The sequence below is a fragment of the Lagopus muta genome, chromosome 1, assembly GCF_023343835.1.
Source record: "Lagopus muta isolate bLagMut1 chromosome 1, bLagMut1 primary, whole genome shotgun sequence".
NCBI lineage: Eukaryota > Metazoa > Chordata > Aves > Galliformes > Phasianidae > Lagopus > Lagopus muta.
The window spans coordinates 188453346-188475726 of record NC_064433.1 but is presented as its reverse complement, the minus strand read 5'-3'; the positions used below and the strand labels follow the sequence as shown (position 1 = coordinate 188475726).

Sequence of the window (22381 nt, the reverse complement as noted above, 5' to 3'; positions counted from 1 at the left end):
GGGGAGAATCACCTCCCTGATCTGCTGACTGTGCTGTTTTGACATAGCTCAGGATGAGGCTGGCTTTCTGGGCTGCAAGTGCACATTGCTGGATCATGTTGAGCTTTTTATCCACGTCCTTTTCCTCAAGATTGCTCTCAACCCATCCTTCACTCAGCCTGTGTTTGTGCTTAGCATTGCCCTGATGTAGATGGAGGACCTTGCGCTTGTCCTTGTTGAACTTCATGAGGCTTGCATGGCTCCATCTGTCAAGGTCCCTCTGGACAGCATCCCTTTCCTCTATAGTGTCAGCTGTACAACTCAGCCCAGTGCTGCCCTCAAACTTTCTGAGGATGCTCTGAATAATACTGTCCACACTGCCAGTAAAAATAATAAATACAGAACTGAAGGACGCCACTTACTGCTGGTTTCCACCTGAGCAGTGAGCTACTTGCATCTTTTCATATGCCCATTCAACCAGTTCCTTATCCAGTGATGTCTCTTGCTATTCCTCTGTCTGCCAATGCCGTCACTTTGTCATAGAAAACTCTATGTAGGATTTCTTTAATTTGTAAAGCAGGTACTTTTGGAGTAGTAATGTTAATTCATTAGAAAAATATGTGAAGCAGTATTAAAATATAGTTATATTCTTTAGAAGGCACCAGATCTAATTCTGTATCTCATTCAAGTGCAGTGGGCTTTTGAAATAGCCGTAGGACTGAATGTAAATACTTCTGTTTACTTCTTGTGAAATTTTGTATGAACACATGGGAGTTAACAGCATCCCTCTTTCATGCCTTAGCTGAAGTGAGTCAGAGCAAATCAAACAAAGCAAAGGACAGCTGGGTGAGCAATGTTAACAAAGAAGTCTTTGCACCTCCAGAACTACATGGCATTGTGGAACATCAAGAAGAAGAAGAAGAACTGAAATCTAGTTCAAGGTAAGCTGTCTGCTCAGTCACAGTTAACAGAAGTATGTCAAAGTATGCTAGAACTGGTTAAACATGTGAGTTGTAAGTGCCTTTCGAGTATTCTCTTTTTTCAGAGATCATCAAACATTTCCCTGGAATGGCCCAAGGAATCATGTCGTAAGAGGGGCTGACAATTCATAGTTATGCACTGTTAGTTGCTCTGTATTTGAATGCAGCTATGTTTGGTTTACATCTACAAGGAGAAAAATGCCAGCTGTGTGTGAGATGGTCCCACAGTCATATTCATGCCACCATTCTGTTTGGCTCCCAGAAGTGAGACCAGGACTTTCTGGTTTGAATAGCAGGCCATGATCTGTAAAGTCCCCTTGTAATATGGGGTCAATAACTGCCTCTCTTCATTCGATTGCTCAATGAGACAAGGCTATTGTTTCAGTTGGAGTTTTAAACTCGGATCATATAAATATTGGAGATTGGGAAATTGTTTTAGGATAGATTTTCCATGTTTTCAGTGCATTTGAGACCTCTCAGGCTTTTTTTAAGAAGACCAAGCATACTTCACGTGGGAAAGAATCAGAAAGTCTGGATATCTGAGGAAAAAAAGATGTGATTCTATCAAGAAAAAGAAATCACTACGGAAGGTAAAGGCTTTGATTAAGAGCTGATGTTAACAGTCAGCTTGGGCATGACTGAATGGCTACACTTGTTGCAGGATGAAAAGTGTTTTTTTTTTTTTTAACTAAGGAGGATTTTTTTGTATTCTCTCTAGTTCAAGTTTGTAAATTTCAAACAAAGCATCTTGGTTTGAAACGTGCTGAATTGACTTCTGACAGAACTATCTTTTTCTCTAAAATACCTACGTTAGCAACTCATTTGCTGTGTTGAAAAGCTTTCAGAAAGGCTGCAGTTGAAAAGAATTGCTGCAGTGACAGCAAGTGGCAATTAATGTATGTCAACAGCCAGATTCTCAAAATCACTGAGGAAACAAGATCTAGGTTATAACAAACATATCTATTGTTTATGCTTTCAGTCAACAGAGTGAGGTAAAAACTGGAACTGCATATAGGGTGACTTTTATTTCTGGTTGCACCACTGCTTCTGTGAACTTTCATCTTGTCTGTCTCCTGTGTCCCTCTCTGTACGTCATCTATTTTTCCTTTGCAGCAAGGCTTTCTCCTACTATGCACTTGTACAATAACCAGTAGCAGTTCCCTCTTTCACTTTCCTGGTCTGCAAAATGGGTACAAACATTCATGATGAACAATACGAAAGATTGATGTAAGTCTTAACAACTCTGGCTTGCTTTATTGTTCTTTCTTAGCCTTTACCTTTTGCTATTGGTGAACTCGGAGATGTGTCTGTCCTATCCACGCCTGATACTGTACTGAAACTCAAACAAAGTTTATCTAAAAACTTCCCTAAAAATGAAGTTGTACAATAATAACGATTAAGTTTCCTTTGCATAAGAAAGAGCTTAGCTCCCCTCCCAAGTTGGCTGATAACATTGAAAGTGTTCATTTTTACTGAATGTGGGTATTTTTTTTGGTTGGCTTTTATCTTCTAGAGATTTTAGGATTATTTCTTAATGGACAGCAGAAGACATGCTGCTGTTTAATGCATCTGTTACAGTATTTTGATTGCTGCCTTTCACATAAGGGAAAGGAGATGATCCTTTAAAGTATAGCTTTATGCTGTTCTCACCATTACAGCTCCACAGATCTTTTGACTGATCTAAGAGTAATAAACTTAATAAACTTCTAGGGCAGTGTCTTTAAAAAATATCTAGCATAGTGAGGTTTAAGAGCATGTAGGCTGTGTGCTTGGAATGTGAGCAGCATGATTGTGATCTTTAACTTGAAGTGATTTGATGATTTATTTCGGGTTGCACCCATATGAAAAATGATAATTATTATCCAGGATCCTCTCCTGCCCTTTGCTCCAAATTGTTCCAGCCATTTGCCTGTACACTTTTGTTATGAGTGCTTGTACTCACCCGTAGCTGAAGATATTCCCTATAAAGCAAGCTCTCACAGTCCAGGATTCATGATACCGTTGGAAGCAGACCTTAGGAAGGAATCTGTAACACACGGGCTGGCCACTTAGTAGTTTGCTTTGCATAAATATTTGATTAGATATCTCAGATTATTGGTCACTAAAATGTGAAATGCTGAAGCAAGCAATTGTAGCAAGATCAAGTGCAAATCATTGCTTCTGATTTTGGTCAGGCTTATTTCACTGTAACTGAAGTTAACCTACACAATATCACAGGTGGGAAAGTGCAGAAGGTGCCACAAGTTTCTAAAATACTCCTTTCTGTTATCTTGATGCTGGACTGATATGATATGGCTGCATGCCTTCCTGTAATGGCAGCAGCTAATAATTGAAACTCAGGGAGAGGAACAATTTTGGGAAATCAGTGGTCCTACCTGCTGGTGTGGCAAGAAGGGACATTTGATTCAGTCTTTAAGATATCACAGCCACTGGGAATTAATTTCTGTTGTTTCATCCTCTTCCAACGCAACAGTCTCAAGATGGCTGGAAATCAGAGGAGGAAATCAAATATCGTTCTGGTTCTTGGTATTCCATAAAGTGAATTAGTGGTGTCCAAATGCTGCATTGAATTCAGGCACTTGGGCTTTTAATACATTTTTAAGTGCTATTAAGAGTAAGTTTGTGGGACTTCTGTTTTTTCGAGTTTGTTTGTTTCCCCTGTCCCCTTTCTTCCCCTAAGAGTGGGCTTCAGATCATCACTGACTTGTAGACTTTGCTTAAGCTAAACAACTGCTAATCTCAGATTTGGGACCAGACCTGTGTTATTCTGGATCCTGTTAGTGAACCAAAGCATTTCTAACTGAATGTGGAGGAAGTTAGCTGAGTTCTGGTAGTTCTGTGAGCACAGAGGGTGAAGTAGAGTCCTGGGGCCAACTCAATTGCTCTTCTGTCAGAATGCTGCTACGTTAGCTGCAACAGAAATCAGTCCACAACTATTTTGTTAAAATTAGCATGATAATCTTCATTTCCACCCTAAATATCAAAATCCCATAATAAAGCTATGACATCCCACCTTTTTAGGGGGGAGGGCAGGGGGAGAGGTGCATTGTATCCCATATTGCTGTTCTTCCCTACCAGAGGCCAATTGTGTGAAGTGCCTCTGAAAGGATATCCTTGCACAGAATGAGTTTTGATGGTGTGACTCAGACTGTCAATATTACCTCCATTCAGTGATACCATCTGTCCATATGCTGATTATTGAACAAAGGAAGTGTTAAAGGAACTTAATCTTTCAAATTATGATTTGTAGGTTTACTTCTTCCCTCAATCAGAAAACATTGAATAGGTGACAAGTTCCTGTCTGGTCCCGCCAATGTCTACATGGAGTTTGGATCTGCGGTGTTTTTCAGCACTGGTTTGCTGAATTGCACTGTTTCAGGTCTGTAGACTGGCAGTATTTATTAATGTGGCTTCATGAACAGTCTTAGAGTAGCCTTGCAAATGCAGCATATCTGGAAATAGTTTGTTCGCCTTTCCCATCTGTATGTGCATAAACTCCTCTGTTCAGACCTTGTGCTGAGACGCGCAGTTACAGAATCTTGATTTTTTTTGTTGTTGTTGTTGTTGTTAACTTCCTCCTATTTTCCCCAGCCTTACACTTTATAGCAGCATGTTCAGTACATAATGCCAAAATAACACTTCATTATTCTGTGGTAAGTGTGAAGTAGCATTGCATTAAACTGTTGTGGAATGTGTGTGTGTGTTCAGTAATTTCAGTAATCATGTTAAAAATTATCTCCCTGCATGTAAGAAAGCAAACAAACAAACAAAAAAAGAAACACCAAAGAGACAAAAAAAGGTCTCCTAAAAAAAAAAAAAAAAACGAAAAAACAAAAGCCACCAAAACCCCATAACTTGAAGGATGATGAGCAGGAGGCGGACCGACTTCTTACATGGTCTAATAGCAATTGGACAAGGGGAAATGGCTTTAAACTAAAAGAGGGGAAATTTAGGTCAGCTGTTAGGAAAAAATTCCATACGCAGGGGGTGGTAAGGCCCTGGCACTGCTGCCCAGAGAAGCTGTGCGTACCCCATCCCTGCAGGTGCCCAAGGCCAGGTTGGATGGGCCCTGAGCAGCTTGAGCTGGTGACCAGCCCATGGCAAGGGAGTTGGAACAAGGAGACCTTTAAGGTCCCTTCCAACCCAAGCCATTCTATGAACTTGTAAAACGGAAGGCAGAAGAACATCTTAAGTTTTCTTTACATCCAGAGTACATATAAACAGAGTCCTTGTTTAAAATAAGGAAAGGGTTGAATCATGTTTGTCCTGTTGAGTAGCAGATGGTCAAGATGAGGCATAAAGTATGGGAGCGCACAGGTGCTCATAAAAACAAGAACCCAAACTCCACCTCAGGAAAACAAAGATTCTTTATATATGTCATCTCAGACTTTATTTTCTAAGCTAAGGATACAAACTAAAGTGGAATGATACTTTTGAAAAGAAATTAAAATTTTCATCAAGATTGAGCTCTTTGAGAGCTATGCTCTTTTTTTCTTGCTTAGGAACCTGGATGAATAAAACTAAAGTAATATTTCCTACATGGAGAGTAGTTGTTTTTCCTGCTTTAGATTGTTCTTGTACTCATCCCCCAAATTTCAAGCACGTGAGTTAGTGCTAGGATTTTCTTCATAGATATACTTAAAGTGGTTATTAAATGAAGATCATATTTAAACCCACATCAACGTTCCACCTCAAAAATGTAACAAAACACATTTTTCATATCTGGGCTATTTAGATTAACTCAATATGTAAACAAAATTGGAGTGTTTTGTGGAAAAAAAAAAAAACCTTGCATCCTTTTGCAATCAGTCAATATTTTTTTATAGAACATAGGGGAGGTTTCTTAAATTTCTTCTTACTTGAGTTATGCTTAGTCAGGATCACAATAACTTCATGTAGCTATAAAATCTGTGATTTGATAAGATCTTAGTTGAAGGAATAGTTTGTAAGGTGTACCTCTGAGGGGATCTCCTGCTGTCTGTGCCATGTCGCACCTTTACTGTAGTGGTGTGGGAGTTACCCTGATTTTTTTTTTTCTTGGACACTACAAAACTCTATTTTGATGAGATTTAACACTTCCCTCTATTTCAGTTTCGGTCCTAAAAGTAAACATATGGGACAAGGATGGATGTGGTAATACCGATGTTGTTTGGAGAGTGGCTACATTTACATAAAGCTTGCTCAGGAAATTCTAGAAGGTACCAAAAATGTAATTTTTGTACTGCCAAGGAGAAGTTGCATTCAATTCTTTAACAGGGGAAGAAATTTTTGCAAGGAGATAACTGTTGCTGCTCTTCTTGCTATGAAAAGAAGTTTTGCTTCTGAGAGTGATGAGAATACTAAATAGCAAAACTGTGTGCTAAGAAGTTTTATTTCAGTATGTACAACTGAATATCAGCTTTTTGAAAAAGTTTAAAGTGATGCCTGTTTGCTGAAGTTATGTTGTTTCTTTGCAGTTCTAACCCAGTGACCTCTTCGTTAGAAAATCCAGGTAGAAGATCTGTGAAGGCAGCAGCATCAACAATAAAAGTAAGACCGTATTGAATGTAGAAAATGTTATCTTTTACATCTTGTGTGTTTCTCTGCTTGAATGATAATGATAATTTGAGATTTGAGGAAGAAAAATAATGGGCTGGAAAAAAAAAAGAGTGCTTTTTGTTTGGGGGGAGATGATGGAAATTGCTAAAATTTCACTCCTAAAGTGCTGCTACAGCTATAATCAGTGTATGCCTGTGCTTGACATTGTTTCCAACTTTGTCAGGCACTGAAAATAAGTCTTGCTCTCTTCCAATATCTCTAAAGTACAGAAATAGGTTTACTTTTTTATTTTTACCTTGCAAGAATTTGAAATTTTCAGCTGTCTTTAAGTGGTGTCTTATCTCTGCTTTGGTAATTTCAGAAAGAACAGGATTAGGCTGTTGCTGGCATTTCTTATAGTTCTGTGGTTCAGATTTATTAGATGTCTCGCTACGTATCCAATTTAAGAAGCGTGCTTTTAGACACTGCTGACAGAGCAGTGAGGCAGAGGAAATCACTGAACTTTCATTTATTCTGCCAAGACTGTACTGACACAGTAACTTGACTCCAATTATAATGTTCATGTCTTTTTTTTTTAGCAAAGGAGAAATCCATTTAATTCCATATTATCAAGTGATAACTTGAACAGCGGAGAATCAGAAAGCAGACAAGCCATTCTACCTCAGCTATCAAATAAGGGTAAATATTAATATGACTGTGAATTTCTTAGTGGTGGATATGGAAATTAATTTTACTTCCATTGCTTCTTATTGTAGGATAAAACAGGTTTTCATACCTTAGCTATTCTTCTTAATTTATCAGCTAGTTCATTTCAAACATCATGTAAAACATGAGTATACTCAGGAAATAAATGTTTCACACATTCCTTTTGCAAGTGTTCTTGTCCTGAATCACTGGTAGAGAACACAGCAATCCCATATTCAAGGAAATTTCTATCATTATGACCTTTCAGTACTGCTGCTATTAGCTCAAAGAAGAGTCAAACCTCTCTTTTTTTCTTGTGTTTCCTCAGTCCAACATATTTTAGAATTTCACATTTCCTGTAGAATTCTCTGCAAGCAAGTGGATAAGTGATGATTTATCACAATTCAGGCATCTGAAATTGTAATTAACAGGCTCATACACATCAATTACTCTATGTATCTAATATGAAGCTTGCTAATAGAGAAGTGAAACGTGCACAAACAGAATTCAAAAAATCTTCATATCCCTACTGGGAAGCCATTCTTGCTTTTTAACTTTTCTATGTGAAATTGAAAATACTTTCTTCTGTAGACTGCTGTTTAACTTCTGCACCTGACAATATGCTTGCATATTCAAAATCTGCCCCTTCCCTGTAAAGTTTAATCCTTGCATGAACTATGCTGATCAAAAATTTGATGTGCTCCCTATCTTTGAAATTATCATTTTTTTCCATTCTAAGAGTGTTAATTAGCTAGAAGATTTTCACCTGTTAAGGTTTCCTGTTATATACCAATAAAATCAACATTTACATTGAATTTCCTCCTGTGTTTTGCTGCAAGTATTTTTAATCAATGTAATCACTTCATTCTAAATCTGCACTGGATCATACCACTCTGTTTAGTTGAATTTTGTGTAAATTCATTATTTCTTCTCTGCACAGATATTGAAGAAATTTTGTTACCTTCAGAGGAGAGCCAGTCGAAAGCAAACTTACTAAATGATGGAATGGAGACATCTAAGAAACCTTCTGAAGAACCTGCTGAGGAATCACAGAAAGGACCGGTTGAGCGTCCCGTCCCCAAAGCTAGAAAATTAGTTCACAAAGTAACCAATCCTGTGCCACAGGGAGAAGACTTTTTTCCCAAACCAGCAAAACGGACCCAGGGGGTTAATGGCATTGGTGCACTGCCCAGGGGCATTCTGAAGCGCAGTTCAAGTTCCAGTTCCACTGACTCAGAAGCTCGGGCTAATCACATGTTCGATGTTCAGAGTAAGAACAGTATTCCTACCATATCTATTTTAGAAGGGGAAACTGACAGGAATTCTCTTACAGAAGAAGCAGAAGATTCCACGCAAATTTCACTGGAAAAATTAAAACAAGTGAGGTTCTCTTCTAGCATAGGAAAAGAAGAACCTTTGCAAAGCCCACGGCTACATCATGGAAGAGAAACACGAGAGTCTGATTTGTTAAAATCTGGTGAAGTGAAGACTAGGGAAAATGATGCTAATAGATCAGATTCTTGTAAGAATAAACAAACTTACACTGGAAAGCCTCTGGAAACCTATTCATCATCTCTCCAAGTGAGAACAATAGATAGTTTACAAGAAGATACGTCGGCATCCAGTCCTAATGGCACTAATGAGTCAGTCTCCCTTGTTAATCAAACACTGCAGACAAAGACCATTACTCCTAAGAAACTTGAAACTCCAGAGAAGGCCTCCACCAATATTCTGCCAAAGAACAAAAATGAACAGAATGTTGACCAAACATGTGAAAATAACTCCAAGTCTTTGAGCCATGAATCAAAGTCTCTCAAAAACTTTACTGGTAAGAGACTGATAGGAATAAGGAAGAGAATGCAATAGCACACAACCCATATATGTTGAAGTTCAAATTGCTAGTACCTAAAAATTAACAACTAAGAAACACAATATATAGGAGAAACACCCTGCTATATTTTGTAGAATTTCTAGGTCTAAATCTAATTCTCTAATGTGTTAAAATTTTTTAGAGTATCTTCTGTTGGCATTCTTATTAGATTGCTATCAGATGCCATCCAGAGCCTGGATGGTCAGGCATCTTTATTGTGGATGATGAAGGTGACGTAATGGTGCTTGGGTAAACTTCCTCTATTAAAATTTGGTAGATGTGTCTGGGTGGGAACTGAAGAATTCCTGCTGTTCTGCTGTTGACTGTTTTTGGTAGTAAACCAATTGTAGCTTGAGGAACACAAATATGCAACTTCTCCTTCTCCACTAAAACCTTCCCCTTCATTAGAGCCATTTCCTTTAGAATATGGATAACCAATCTTGCATGCTACCACTGCCAAAATAATATGACTAATCTTCTAACAGGAAAAATCCTTTTCCAGTAGGAATTTTTTATCGCTGCATGTGGTATGACTCTTTCAAAAACCACACGGAGAGAGCTCTTTCATCTGCTAAAAGTTTAAATAAACAAGCAAAAAATCCTAAAACCAAAGAAAATGAAACAAACACCAAAACACCCCTGCCCAATAAGCAAAGCAAAAAAATGAGGTTTTGAAGATTTAAAAATTTTTGGAGTCTTGTCTAATTCCTATCTCTGATAAGCTTGTTTATGTTGTAGATGAACATCTGCTTTCTGCTGAGACAAAACCACAAGAACTGTCAGATATAAATTCTGCAGGTCTTCAACAAGGTAAGCCTGATCTTGTTGAGGAACGAGATGCTAAAACCGCTTTCAAGCCTGACAAGCATGGTGCTGAAATTGTGGAAGTGGCTGATGACTCTGTATCAGAAGTCTTAGATTGGTTTGAAAGAAGTTCTGGTACTGAAGATAGGAAAATTGAATCAGCCAGATCCCAAGGTGGGGAGCTCAAAGAAGTGAACTTTACAACCAGAACAGTTCTTCCCACAGAGCACAGTGGAACTAGCGTGGATAGAAAAATGCAGGTTAGAGAAGAGTTACTGTATGGAAAGAATAAACAACTGAATGCTATTTCACCCACCACATTTATTTCAGAAGACATACAACTGATAAAAGAGAGGAGGAAACCTAAGCACGGTAAAGAGAATGAGGATCAAAATGAGAAATGCCTCAGTGAGCTTGACTACACAGGAATTGAAGCGAAAGAATCTGATGAAGAAATCAAGCAACAAAATAAAATAAATGTCTTGAAACATCATGAACACGTGTTACCAGCTCAGAAATGTGTATTGGAAAAGGCAATAAGAGCAAAAAGAAGAATTAGGGAAATTAGAGCATTTTGGGAAAGGCAGGAAACTATCCCCAGTCATGGAGAGAAAGAAGTTGGTATCCATATTAATACATCAGGTGGTGGTGCAATAGAAGGTCTCAAAGAAAGCGACAAAATAAAACCAACTGCACTATACTTACCTTATGGATTAGATGATCAGAGCAAGAGTACATTAAGTGCTGAATTAAGATGTGCAATCCAGGCTTCAAAAAATGGAAATCAAAACTCTTCTGAGTTTGGATCAGGCCATGCTGTTAAAAAAACAGAAAGACCACTTCCATATGAGGGTAAAGTTAACGAACATACAAAATTGACAAGAGACAGTGTCTTGCAGTCAGGAGTTGGTGTCACTTCAGCTTCCCCAAAAATCAAAGATAATGATGGGAAAGAAACATTTAAAGGAAAAGTTGCTGCTTTTTCCCAACAGAAGTCCAGTTTTCAGGCTTTGTCTTTTGAAGAGAAGAGTAATGAGATATCCAAGAATCAAATTTCAAGTCCTTCACAGTTTCAGAGTCTGAGAAACTTTTGGGATACTAGAGTTAAGTTACAAAATAGCATTGATAGGGAAGATGTTTCTTCTCCAAATAATGCTATTCGTAATAATACTTTTATAACCTATGGCAGAAATGCAGAGAAAGGTAAGGGCAGAGATAATGTGAGCAAACAAGAGTTAAGCCAACATCAAACACAAGCATCTGAGGAAGAAAAAACAGGGAAATTAGATTCTGTGGCATGCAAACCGCCTGTGGGATTTCTTACTTTTAGAGGTTTGAGTGTGACACCCACAGAAGGTAAAGACACTGTCCAGCTGGTCAAAAAGCCAATCATTTCTCAACCCCATGAAAATACAGGTCTTCAAAGGCAAGAAGTTAAAGAACACATAGATAAAAATATTGTTTCGTCAAAAGAACATCCTCCCAGACGTTCTCAGAGGTACTCTGAGCAAAACCTTCCCAGAGAAATCATTGCATATCAACCTTCTGAATTAGGTGTAGGGATGAAAACGATTGATACTGTGAATAATACAGCACAAACTAATTGTAGTGTAGATTCAACATGCCACCAAGATACTGGTCTGTCTGAAGATATCATCAAGACAACAGAAAAGTCTCTTGCCCCCTCCAAGGTCAATGGCTTGAGCCTAGAAAACCTGGTAAGGGAAGTCTCTGAAACTCCATCTCCTAACCCAAGACATGCAGACAGTGCAGGACAGAGGATTGCTGAAATGCAAGCTAAAAACACCAAGTATGAGCAATATGAAGAGTCACTGCAAGAAATCAGTGAGACTGTTGAGAAGTCTGTTGCTCCCTCTAAGGTCAGCAGCTTGAGTTCTTCTCTAGAGAAACTGCTGAAGGAGGCTTCTGAAACACCACCTCCTAAACCAAGACGTGTGGATGTGGCAGTACAGAGGACTGCTGAGATGGAAGTTAAAAACACTGCCTGTCAGCATGATGGAGAATCACTTCAAGAAATCATTGAGACTATAGAGAAATCTAATGCCCCTACTAAGGTCAGTGGCTTAAGTTCAGCTCTGGAAAAGCTGCTAAAGGAGGCCTCTGAAACACCACCTCCTAAACCAAGGCGTACAGTACTGAGGACTGCTGAAATGCAAGCTAAAAACACAAAGTATCAGCAAGATGAAGAGTCACTGCAAGAAATCAGTGAGACTGTTGAGAAGTCTGTTGTTCCTTCCAAGCTCAGTAGATTGAGTTCTTCTCTAGAGCAGCTGCTGAAGGAGGCTTCTGAAACACCACCTCCTAAACCAAGACGTGTGAACATGACAGTGCAGAGGACTGCTGAGATGGAAGTTAAAAACACTGCCTGTCAGCATGATGGAGAAACACTGCAAGAGATCAGTGAGACCATTGAGAAGTCTATTGCCCCCTGTAGGGACAATGGCTTGAGTTCTTCTCTAGAAAAGCTGCTGAAGGAGGCTTCTGAAACACCACCTCCTAAACCAAGGCGTATGGATGGCACAGTGCAGAGGACAGCTGATATGCAAGTGGGAAACATGTCCTGTCATCAGAGTGGTGAGTTGCTGCAGGAAACATCTGCACTGTCTGAGGCTAAAAGTAAAGCACTGGATGTTAATTTCCAGAAGGTACTGAGAGATGTCTGTGAAACACCAGCTTCTACGCTGGAAAATATGGATAAGAAAATGCAAAGTAAAATACCAACTAGTCAAAGTATGTGTATGGCACGTCAAGAAGAAGGAGATCACCCTCAAGAAATACAAGAAACGATAGAAAAAACTACTGTTTCAAATAGTGAAAAATTCAAAGAATTCAGTAGCTCATTGGAAAAACTTCTTCAAGAAGCATCTGAAGCTTCATCTCCAATATCCAAAGCATTAAGTAAACAAGAGAAGTTTGGGAATAGGGTGTTTCCACCACAAACAAAGACTCTATCTGTGACAGTGTCACAGCCTTATGATAATGCTGTATGTAGCTGTCATAAACAGAAGACAGCTATCAAGAGTGGAGTTCCAGAACAAAATGTAAAAGCTTCTGTAGATGATCTCGTAACTCCTGAAGTGTCTGAGCTCCTTAAAATAGATGGGGCTACTATTAAAGAAGAACAGAGAAACACACCTGCAATAGATCTTCCTTCCTTGCAAGGAGAGACCAATACAGTGATCAAGTCATTCAAGATAAATGAAGTAGGAAGGAAAGGTGAGAGCACATTCTTGGATGCTTCTGAAGATAATTCACAATTAAAAGAACTGTTGAAATTGAGAAGAACAAGCACACCTCTTAAAGATGAGAGCAGTTCTCCTCAGCTGGAAGGAGCTCAGTTCAGCCTGGCCTTTCAGCGTGAAGATAATGATGAAGAAAATGGTGACAGCTTGAATTTTGGATCCCAGCTTTCAGATGAAAACTCTGATTATTATTCTGGAACCGGAAGTTCGACTCGTGAGCCATTTCTTTTCTAAAATTCATGGTGCTGGGTTCTTAAGCATAACTACAGTTTTTCTGGTAGTCCACTTGAAGTATATTATCTAAAAGTCTATGTGATACCTATTTCTTAATTGAATGCTTACGATATTTGCTTTGGAAGGATGAGAAGCACTAATTAAGTCCTTTAATTGGAGATCGTTTGACAAACATGTAGTGTGTTTGGGTAAGCCTTTGTGATCATAGGAATTCAGCAGCATGAGTCAGTCACATCAGTCTTCATGCTCTTACCCTTTCACTCCTCCCCTATGACATTTCTTTCAAATTAATAACACTGTAACACTCAGATTCTGGTATTTCTTCTAAATACCCTGGATTAAAAGAGGAAATAAAATCAGTGCCTGACTGAGATCATTCTTTAGTTTGGCCAGCTTGTCTTTGAAGGTAAAAACTGATGGAGTGGCTGAATATTAAGACAATGCCAGTACTTTATGCTGTTTAGCTTAGCATTGCATTGCTGCCTGTTACACAAGGAAACAAGCGTATAAATGAAGCAAACTGTTTAGCAGAACTTGCATTACTTTAAGTTGGCAGCTCTAGTGTGATAGTTTAACCTTTTTATTCTGCTCCTGAGAGACTGGAAATGCTCTGCTTACTTATAGAGTCTGAGAAATTTTGAAGGTTCTAGAACATGCCATGTTTGGATTTATTTAGTATTTTCAGTGCATGCTCAATGCCTTTGCTGAAGGTCAAAACAGATTCCCAGAAGAAACTGGTGGTTGGCTTTTTTTTTCTTTTAAGTGACTTGTTTAAAAGACATGTCTGTGTGTGCAGTGTTCATGTGTTTTGTCTCATAACAGGTTCAGAAGAAGAGTTAAATCCTGTTTTGATGGCTTTGAAAAGGAGTGCAGATAGGAAAATGCCTTCCAAAAGTCTAGAGGACATTCCATCAGCTACCTCAAGTGAGCACAAAGCTTGTGTGTGTCTCCCATGACCTCTAGTTTGGCTTGAGCATGCTTATGCTGTTTTTCCGTACAACTTTGCCAAGCAGTATTTTTATCTTTTTTTGTTTATCAGTAAGCAGTGTGAAGTTTGTATTGTAAAACTGATTTTTTTTTTTTTCTCATATGGTTTAGTTTTCAGTTCTTAGTTTTCCTTTTGAAACACTGCTCTGTGAAGCAGACATCTTCCAAAAAATGCACCATGTTACACGTTTTCTTCGATGGTTAGAAAGTTTTCAGTAGTGAAAATATTAACAACCACCCAAACCAGTAATGAGCTGCAACTGCAGTTCTGTCCTGGCTGCTTGCTTGGCTCAAACAAGTAGTCAGTGGAAGCATGAAAAAATTGTCTTAGTTTAGTAGGTTCACCTGTTCTAGCAGTTAATAAAACCAGGCTCATATTAAGAGAATGGAATGAGACAAGACTGAACTTAGGAATCATTCCTGGGCTCTCTCTGTAGCCTCCTAAAACTATTATTATTGTTTACTGTTGTAATTTGTTTCTGCATTCACCCTGCTCCTTGGTGTTTTTATGTTTATTTCATGTCTAATGGGGAAGATGTGAACTGAAGGGTGGAGGTGTAGATTTTGAAAGATGTTGGCTGTTGTTGGCAAATTAATCTTCTAACTCTATTTATGCTGTTGCTCACTTCTAACTAGTTCCAGGATGTAGGTATGCACTAACACTGTTGTAACAGCACGCTGATAGAAACTGTGTCAAGATGGTACTGCTTCTTGGATGCAGAACTGAAGTAAGCGTTCCAAGTAGAAAACATCTCTTGAATTAACCATTCCTGTGGCCCTGCTGTTTTTTCTCTTTTATTTTTCTCTGTAAATTTGTGATTTCTACTACAATCCACTTCACTGTAATGAACAGCAAGCATTCTAACCACATGTTACCTTTTTTCCTGCACAGATAAAGGAAAAATAAATATTCCAAAGGAAGAATTAGCTCTTAGTGCTGAAGATGGTAAATATCTTGTGTGTCTGCATGGAAGTTTGTTTTCCAGTATTCTCTGCTAGTGAAAGTTTTTTGAAGCCAAGAATTGTACTATTCTTTGAAATTAGACTAACTTCAGCATGACTTAAAAGCTTTTGTAGAATTTTCTTATTTTATTCTTGAGTCCTAGACTCCGGTTACATCATGTGATCCATGTACAAACTTTGTGTCGTCTATCAGTCTTATTTTGGCCTTTGGTCATTCAGCCTTGAAACAGTTTCTGTACTCATTTAGAGCTTTGAACACTAGCTTAGCTGAAAAACTGGGTCTAATTCCATATTGGATTTGTTCATCTGTCACATTGTAGCATGCAAAATAACTTTGAAAAAAAAGACAAAAAGAAAGCCCTTCACAATACATTCATTGAAAATACATTCATCTTTTCTGTCTCAATCCACCAAAGTAGAATTAGTTTAAGCAAAATATGACACTGGATTGGCTACTGCAGATAACATTGATCTATTAATGCATTACAGATGCCTTACTGTTAATTTTTTGTATGTTCCTTTAGAAATTTCAAATCTAAGCAAAACAAAAGCAAACCTGCTCCATGATCATGTCAAAATGAACATGCTGGAGAACCATTAAATAACATTGAATATGCTGGAATGTAACACAATTCTTTCTTACCCACTGCACTGTGGTTTTAAAAATAGCTGTGTAAAGCTGCATTTTTGTTAACTTCAAAGCATTTTGAATGTTAGTGGTCTGTAACAGAATAGAACCCATGCAATGTCCAGTATGTTAACAAGTCTTAAAAACTCTGTACTTAAGTACATAATGCTGCCTTCAGATGGAAAGCCTTACTGAAAGCACATTATATATTCAATATGTAGGCACTTATCTGGAAAGGGTGGCTTTTTTTAGTTAAATGTGTTGTTAAATACCATGAGTGAAGTTCTGAGAAAATGATTAACCCAGCCAAACTAATAACTGTACAGATACAGGTAGAGCAAATTCCCTTGAAAATAATATTTTGTTTTGCTAAGCTTACACATTCATGTTCCCTCTATAGTGATGTAGCTCCTATAAAGAATGATGCAAAGCTTAAACATTCATGAGGATCTAGAAAAGTAAAGGCTTGTCACACACAAAATATGTTGATGTTATTTATAAAACTGTAAAGCTGTTTGTGCCACTATTGACTGTTGTCAATACTGCACTGAGCAGGTCTGAAACCTGATCAGCATCAAGTGAGGAATGAAAATGGAGCAGGAAGTGAGTAATAGGATTCTTCAAACTGACAATGGAGAAGTTTCTCCACTGATATTTAAACTAACACACTAAAGATCTTTTTTTTTATCATTTAACAACTAACAAGTTGCACATCTAGACTAGAATATGACTGAATAAAGTAACTGCATCTAACTGCATACTGATAATAATTGATATCTTAACCACTGTTTGAGCTTCATCATCAAATGCTTTGGAAGAAGCTTAACTCTTTAGAAACAATCCCAGGATGCATGTGGTGTTAAAATGTGTACAACAGGTACATGCATGGCTTTGTAGCTGGCTGTCCATTGCCAAAAAATTCTGTCATGGGATATTCAGTATTAGTATATTTCACCATGTGTATCTAGTGTAAAGACCTATAATGTAGAGCTTTAGTGTATCATTAAATATGTGTTTAGAGCATGAAAAATTCTAAGAGTGGAGAACTTACAGTGAAATTAGATCTTTGAAAGGCTGAAATGAAGAGCACAGAAGTGAATTTCACTGAAGGTGTAGCAAAGTTTGAGCATGGAACTGGCTCCTCAGGGGAGTGGTAACGGTACCAAGGCTACCAGAGTTCAAGCAGCATTTGGGCAGTGCTTTCAGACACGGGGTTTGAATTTTTGGTGGTCCTGTGTGGAGCCAGGAGTTGGACTTAGTGATCCATATGGGTCCCTTCCAACTCATGATATTCTAGGATTCTATGAAAGTTAAATAGATTGGCAGTAAGAAACTGCATCATTGAGATACGCTTTTAGAATTAACTAGGAATACTCCACGCTTGAGACCTTGTTCAAATGTAAACATTTCTTGATTCACCCAAACATATTTTGCCATTAATTGGACTGAGAAATAAAAATAGTTAATATAAATATATTTTGGTATGTAGACCAACTTCTTACCAAGAACATTCTGATGACTCTGATGTCAACAATGGCAAGGTTGGTGCATGAGAACACTTATTCTAAAAAGAAAATCTGGAAGGTAAATAGATCATATTTTATCAGAATGAACTTTCAGCACTCAGAATTATCCATTGTCAAGCAACGCAAACATTTTGTCTTCTGACAGACAAAGTTTTGTGGCCAGAGTTACAGATGTCAATCTAGATCCTTCCTAATGGTAGCAGCTCTGAGTTCTAGAAGAAAGTTTACAACTTAGATGTAAGGTTTTCTGTGCATGTGCATGTATTTCATCTGAGGTTGGTTGTTTTTAACCATGCCCTGCTATGGAATCTCACTCTTTTGATGTCCGAGCTTTTTTTTGAAACTTGAATTGCTGCTCTTTAGTCTCCACAGTGCCTTCACAGCCTGATAAGCCATTTTCCAACCCTGAAAAAGTCAAAGGACTGAGCAAGTCAGTACCATCATTCCTACAGGAAGAGGTATGTTACATCTCTTGAAGAACTGTAATTAAAAATTTTGATTGCTGTGGCATTATGCATTTGCCAAATAGTGTTTCCCAGGTTCTGCCAAGCCAGTTTACTACTTGCTCATAGCAAGTAACTGTTTGCAGTATAACAATCAGGATGATCACAAGCAACCTGTAGCTTATTAACCTTTCAGACACTTCAATAACTTTTATTCCTGCTGTACAGCTCTACATAAAGACTATGTTCTATCTAGGAGATTGAAGCATAGTGAATGTTAGCTCTTATTCCCAAAGGCAATTTCTAATCTTAAAATAACAGGTCTTTTACCTTCAGAACATGCATACATTAACGTATTTGTTTTGTTCAAAGCCTAAAATGTTTGAGTGAGTCTGTAAGACTATACGTAATGGCATCTTCTGGTGACTTTTCTCAGAGGTGTAGTAGTTTGGGATGGAGGTTCAGGTACTAGGCTCTCTAAATCAAAGCTCAGTATTTCCAGCAATGTCTTCGTAAATCATTTAAATTATTATTTAATGTAATTAACTCAGTATGATTTGTAAGAGTATGGCATAGGCCATGGAATAAACTCTGAGGGCATGTTCATAGCTCCTAAAATGACACCAAAGTTTGAAAAAGATAAGCTATTGGAACCTGGCCTGTGCCTTCCCAAACAGTGAGCAGAGAAAGGTATTGAGACTGTATATAAACCGAACACCAATCTCCAAACATAAATGTCTAAAAGAGGTAGCTCTGTAGATAACAAAATAGAATAATAGAATTTTAGAATTTCCAAGGTTTGAAAAGACCTCCAGGATCATCTAGTTCAACCATCCACTTACCAACCATATTTCCTCACTAACCCATGTCCCTTAGTACAACATAGTTCAACTTAGTTCAACTCTTTGAAAGGGCAGATAACAGCAGGACAAGGGGAAATGGTTTTAAGTTGAAGGGGGAAAGATTTAGGTTGGATGTTGGGGGAAGTTCTTTACAGAGAGTGTGGTGAGGTGCTGGAACACCTCAGCTGCCCAGAGAGGCTGTGGATGCCCCGTCCCTGGAGGTGTGCAAGGCCAGGTTGGATGGGGCCCTGGGCAGCCTGGTCTGGTATTAAATGTGGAGGTTGGTGGCCCTGCGTGTGGCAGGGGGTTGGAGATTCATGATCCTTGAGGTCCCTTCCAACCCTGGCCATTCTGTGATTCTGTGGTAGCATCAAAACATTTCTTGAACACCCCCAGAGATGGTGATTCCACCAGCTCCCTGGGCAGCCTGTTCCAGTGCCTGACTATTCTATTGGAGAAGAAATTTTTCCTACTGTCAAACCTGAACCTCCCCTAGCACAACTTGAAGCCATTCTCTCTCATCCAATTGCTACTTACAGGGGAGAAGAGGCCAATTCCCACCTCACCATAGCCTCCTTTCAGGGAGTTGCAGAGAGTTATAAGGTCTCCCCTGAGCCTTCTCTTCTCCAAATTAAGCAAATTCAGCTGCTCTCCTAAGACTTGTGCTCCAGACCCCTCACAGCTCTGTTGCCCTTCCCTGGTCATGCTCCACGGCCTCAGTTTCTTTCTTGTAGCGATGGGCCCAAAACTGAACACAGTACTCAAGATGCAGCCTGGCCCCACCAGAGCTGAGCACAGAGGGACAATCCCCGATCACCTCCCTTTGTCCTGCTGGCTGCATTCTTTCTGATACAAGCCAGGATGCCATTGGCCTTGGCCACCTGGGCACACTGCTGGCTCACGTTCAGCCAAGTGTTGACCAACACCCTCAGGTCCATTTCTTTCACAGAGTCTTCAGCCACTCTGCCTCAAGCCTGTAGTGTTGCCTGGAGTTGTGGCCAAACTCAACTTATCTCTGCAGATATTCTTAATGTGTGTAGAAATTGTTGTTAGTTTGCATTTGTTATTAGAATATCAATGACAGTGATTCATCTGCATAAATGAAGGGGGGCAGCCTTGCGCACTGTTGACAAATGGAACGCGTCAGGGAGATAATGCTTTTTATAGCAAATTGCATAGGAAAGCTTATGTGGAAAGAAGCAAGTCTGTCCAGTGATGGCATGGAGATGTCATGAGTGGGTTGTAAGCATAGTGCCTGATGATGACCAAGTAACCCAAAACTGCAGTTTCTTGGTGTAAAAGCAGTTCCTTGCCTGCTGTCTTTCAACATAAGCATTTTTTCAAAAGCCAATCACTTCATCCAGTGCTGTTTTACTGTGCATGTTACTTTGCAACTAACTTTGCCTTGAAGGAATGGGAGAATTGATGGCATTCTCTGTATAGCAGAAAGGGACTGGTGAAAGACCTGAGCGCTATCGCTTGCATAAGTTTAGGCACAGCATAGTGAAGTAGAGAAGTTGAGTTTAATTGGCCCAATAAAATTAACTTTGTACTTTCCATTGCTATTTGAGATTTAAGAACAACCAAAAAAAACAGTTGCATTATTGCTTTAAAAATGTTTTAGCTTTCTATTAGAAAATTTAAATTCTAGCTTTCTTTGAGTCCCAATTTGTGTTATTAAAATCGTTTCTTTTTTTTTTTTTTTTTTTTTTAAATGTTCCTTGTAACAACAAAGAACCTACACAGACCTTCTTTCTGTGATGTTTTTGTAGAGTGATGAAAGAGAGACAGATACAGCATCAGAAAGCAGTTATTCCTTTGGCAGAATCAAGAAGAGTCCCAGCTCTCTAACCAATCTTAGCGGTTCTTCTGGCATGGCCTCCTTATCCTCTGTATGTACACAAAAGCTTTGTTTTAATGACACTTAATTTTTGCTAATCTCTTCAGAATTGTTTTGGCTTCCTTCTTTCTCTTCTATTTCTTTCCCTGGCATCTCTCTCCTTCCTTCCCTCTCCCTGCTCTTTCTGTTATGTGAACCTTTGCTTGGAATTGCCTTTAAAATTAGATAAAGATTATTTTTATTTTTTGTTTTCTAGCAGTATGCTGGAACTTGCTTGGTCCCATTCTACAGCATACTCTGTGAACTCTACACAAAGAGGCTTTTACATTAACAGATTAAAGTTGTAGCAAAAATGGGGAAGAATTTATATAGTACAAACAGAAATGGATTAAGGGGTAAAGGAGAAAATAAGTGAAAGGACAATATTGCTATGTGGGGTGAACTAGATAATCAATTCTAAGAAAATAAAAAAACCAAACATATATTCTTCTCTTTCTACCTGTCCAGGGTTTAATTTTCAAATATGTTTTCTTTTGGCGCCTAATTCAGGCACATAAAGATTCTGTCGATTTCTTTGTTGGTGTTTTCAGAAGGTAGGTTGCCCTAAAGCTTTAGGCTCTGCCTTCTGCAAAGATAAGCTGAAGGGATACGCACATAATATCTCGAGGACATGATCTTACACAATCTGTAATGTAGAGCATCCTATCACATTTTTATTCTTCCTCAATGCAATAAGTAAGTTTTGCTGTTGTTATTGTAGAAAACTTGGCCTGACACCTTTTAAGATTCACAAATAACATTCTTCCTTTTGCTAACCTGCTCACTAAGGAACTTGTATAATATGTCTACTATATTTCATAACTACATCTGGAGGGTCATGGTTAATTTCTTTATTGTCTGAATCCTGAAGGTAACTTCTGCTCTCTTGAAGTATTTGGTAAAAATGCAAAGCTAGAAATTTTTTTTTCCTTGTGTGTGATACAGGTGAGTGGAAGCTTAATGAGTGTCTATAGTGGAGACTTCGGCAGTGTCGATGTGAAGGGGAACATTCAGTTTGCTATTGATTACGTAGAACAACTGAACGAACTCCACATTTTCATTTGCCAATGTAAAGACCTGGCAGTTGCAGATGTCAAGAGACAGCGGTCAGACCCGTAAGTAAAAACAGAATATCTTCTTCCTAGTGTAATTTTTACTTTTAATGTGCAGATGAGAACTGTATTTTCTTTCCAACAGATCTGTATGATTGAGTAAACAACCAAATAAGTGGAGGCCATAACATGCTTTACATGTTTTTCTACTCTGAACTGGATCTAGAATTGCTGTATAAATTTACATACATTAATGTGGGAACGTCAAACTTCTAAGAATGTGAAATTCTATTTTAAATTTTAACTTCCAAGATTAAGGGGAACTTAGTTAAGTGGATTTCTTTTACTTTGAAAGTAAATACTTGTGTATTTTGGAATAGGAAGTTGGAAGGGGTGTTTTCTTGCCTCCATTACCAATCTGTTTACATTTTAGGTATGTGAAGACCTACTTGCTTCCAGAGAAATATAAGCTGGGCAAACGGAAGACCTCAGTGAAAAAGAAAACTTTTAATCCAGTCTTCAATGAAATACTGCGGGTATACAACAAACACAGATTAGGCACGAAGTATAAGAAATTCTAACTTTCCAGATTCAGATGCTCTCAAAAGAGATATTTGTGTTAAGATGAATCGCTCCGCAGGTGTACCTATGTTTATCCATCGATAGTTCATAATATTCTCTAGATTGAGAACACTGACTGTTGTGAAAT

At 38.5% G+C, this 22381-nt stretch overlaps 2 protein-coding genes across 15 annotated transcripts in view; one reads left to right on the top strand and one right to left on the bottom strand.

The window, feature by feature from the left end:
• CCDC83 (coiled-coil domain containing 83) overlaps positions 1–22381 on the bottom strand; it is a 77213-nt gene that overhangs the window by 44567 nt on the left and 10265 nt on the right. The window lies entirely within an intron of this gene.
• Positions 1–22381, top strand: part of SYTL2 (synaptotagmin like 2) — a 50614-nt gene that overhangs the window by 23218 nt on the left and 5015 nt on the right. For 5 of the 14 annotated variants that reach the window (XM_048939718.1, XM_048939724.1, XM_048939702.1 and 2 more), the window contains 12 exons: positions 782–920; positions 6416–6488; positions 7076–7175; positions 8122–9009; positions 9790–13332; positions 14175–14276; positions 15232–15285; positions 16486–16533; positions 17820–17914; positions 20514–20633; positions 21566–21735; positions 22106–22208. In XM_048939718.1, coding sequence (XP_048795675.1) covers positions 782–920; positions 6416–6488; positions 7076–7175; positions 8122–9009; positions 9790–13332; positions 14175–14276; positions 15232–15285; positions 16486–16533; positions 17820–17914; positions 20514–20633; positions 21566–21735; positions 22106–22208 — 5435 coding nt within the window. Of the gene's footprint in view, positions 1–781; positions 921–3450; positions 6158–6415; positions 6489–7075; positions 7176–8121; positions 9010–9789; positions 13333–14174; positions 14277–15231; positions 15286–16485; positions 16534–17819; positions 17915–20513; positions 20634–21565; positions 21736–22105; positions 22209–22381 lie in introns of those variants that run through there. The other 9 variants (XM_048939738.1, XM_048939744.1, XM_048939731.1 and 6 more) reach the window with 9 other exon arrangements.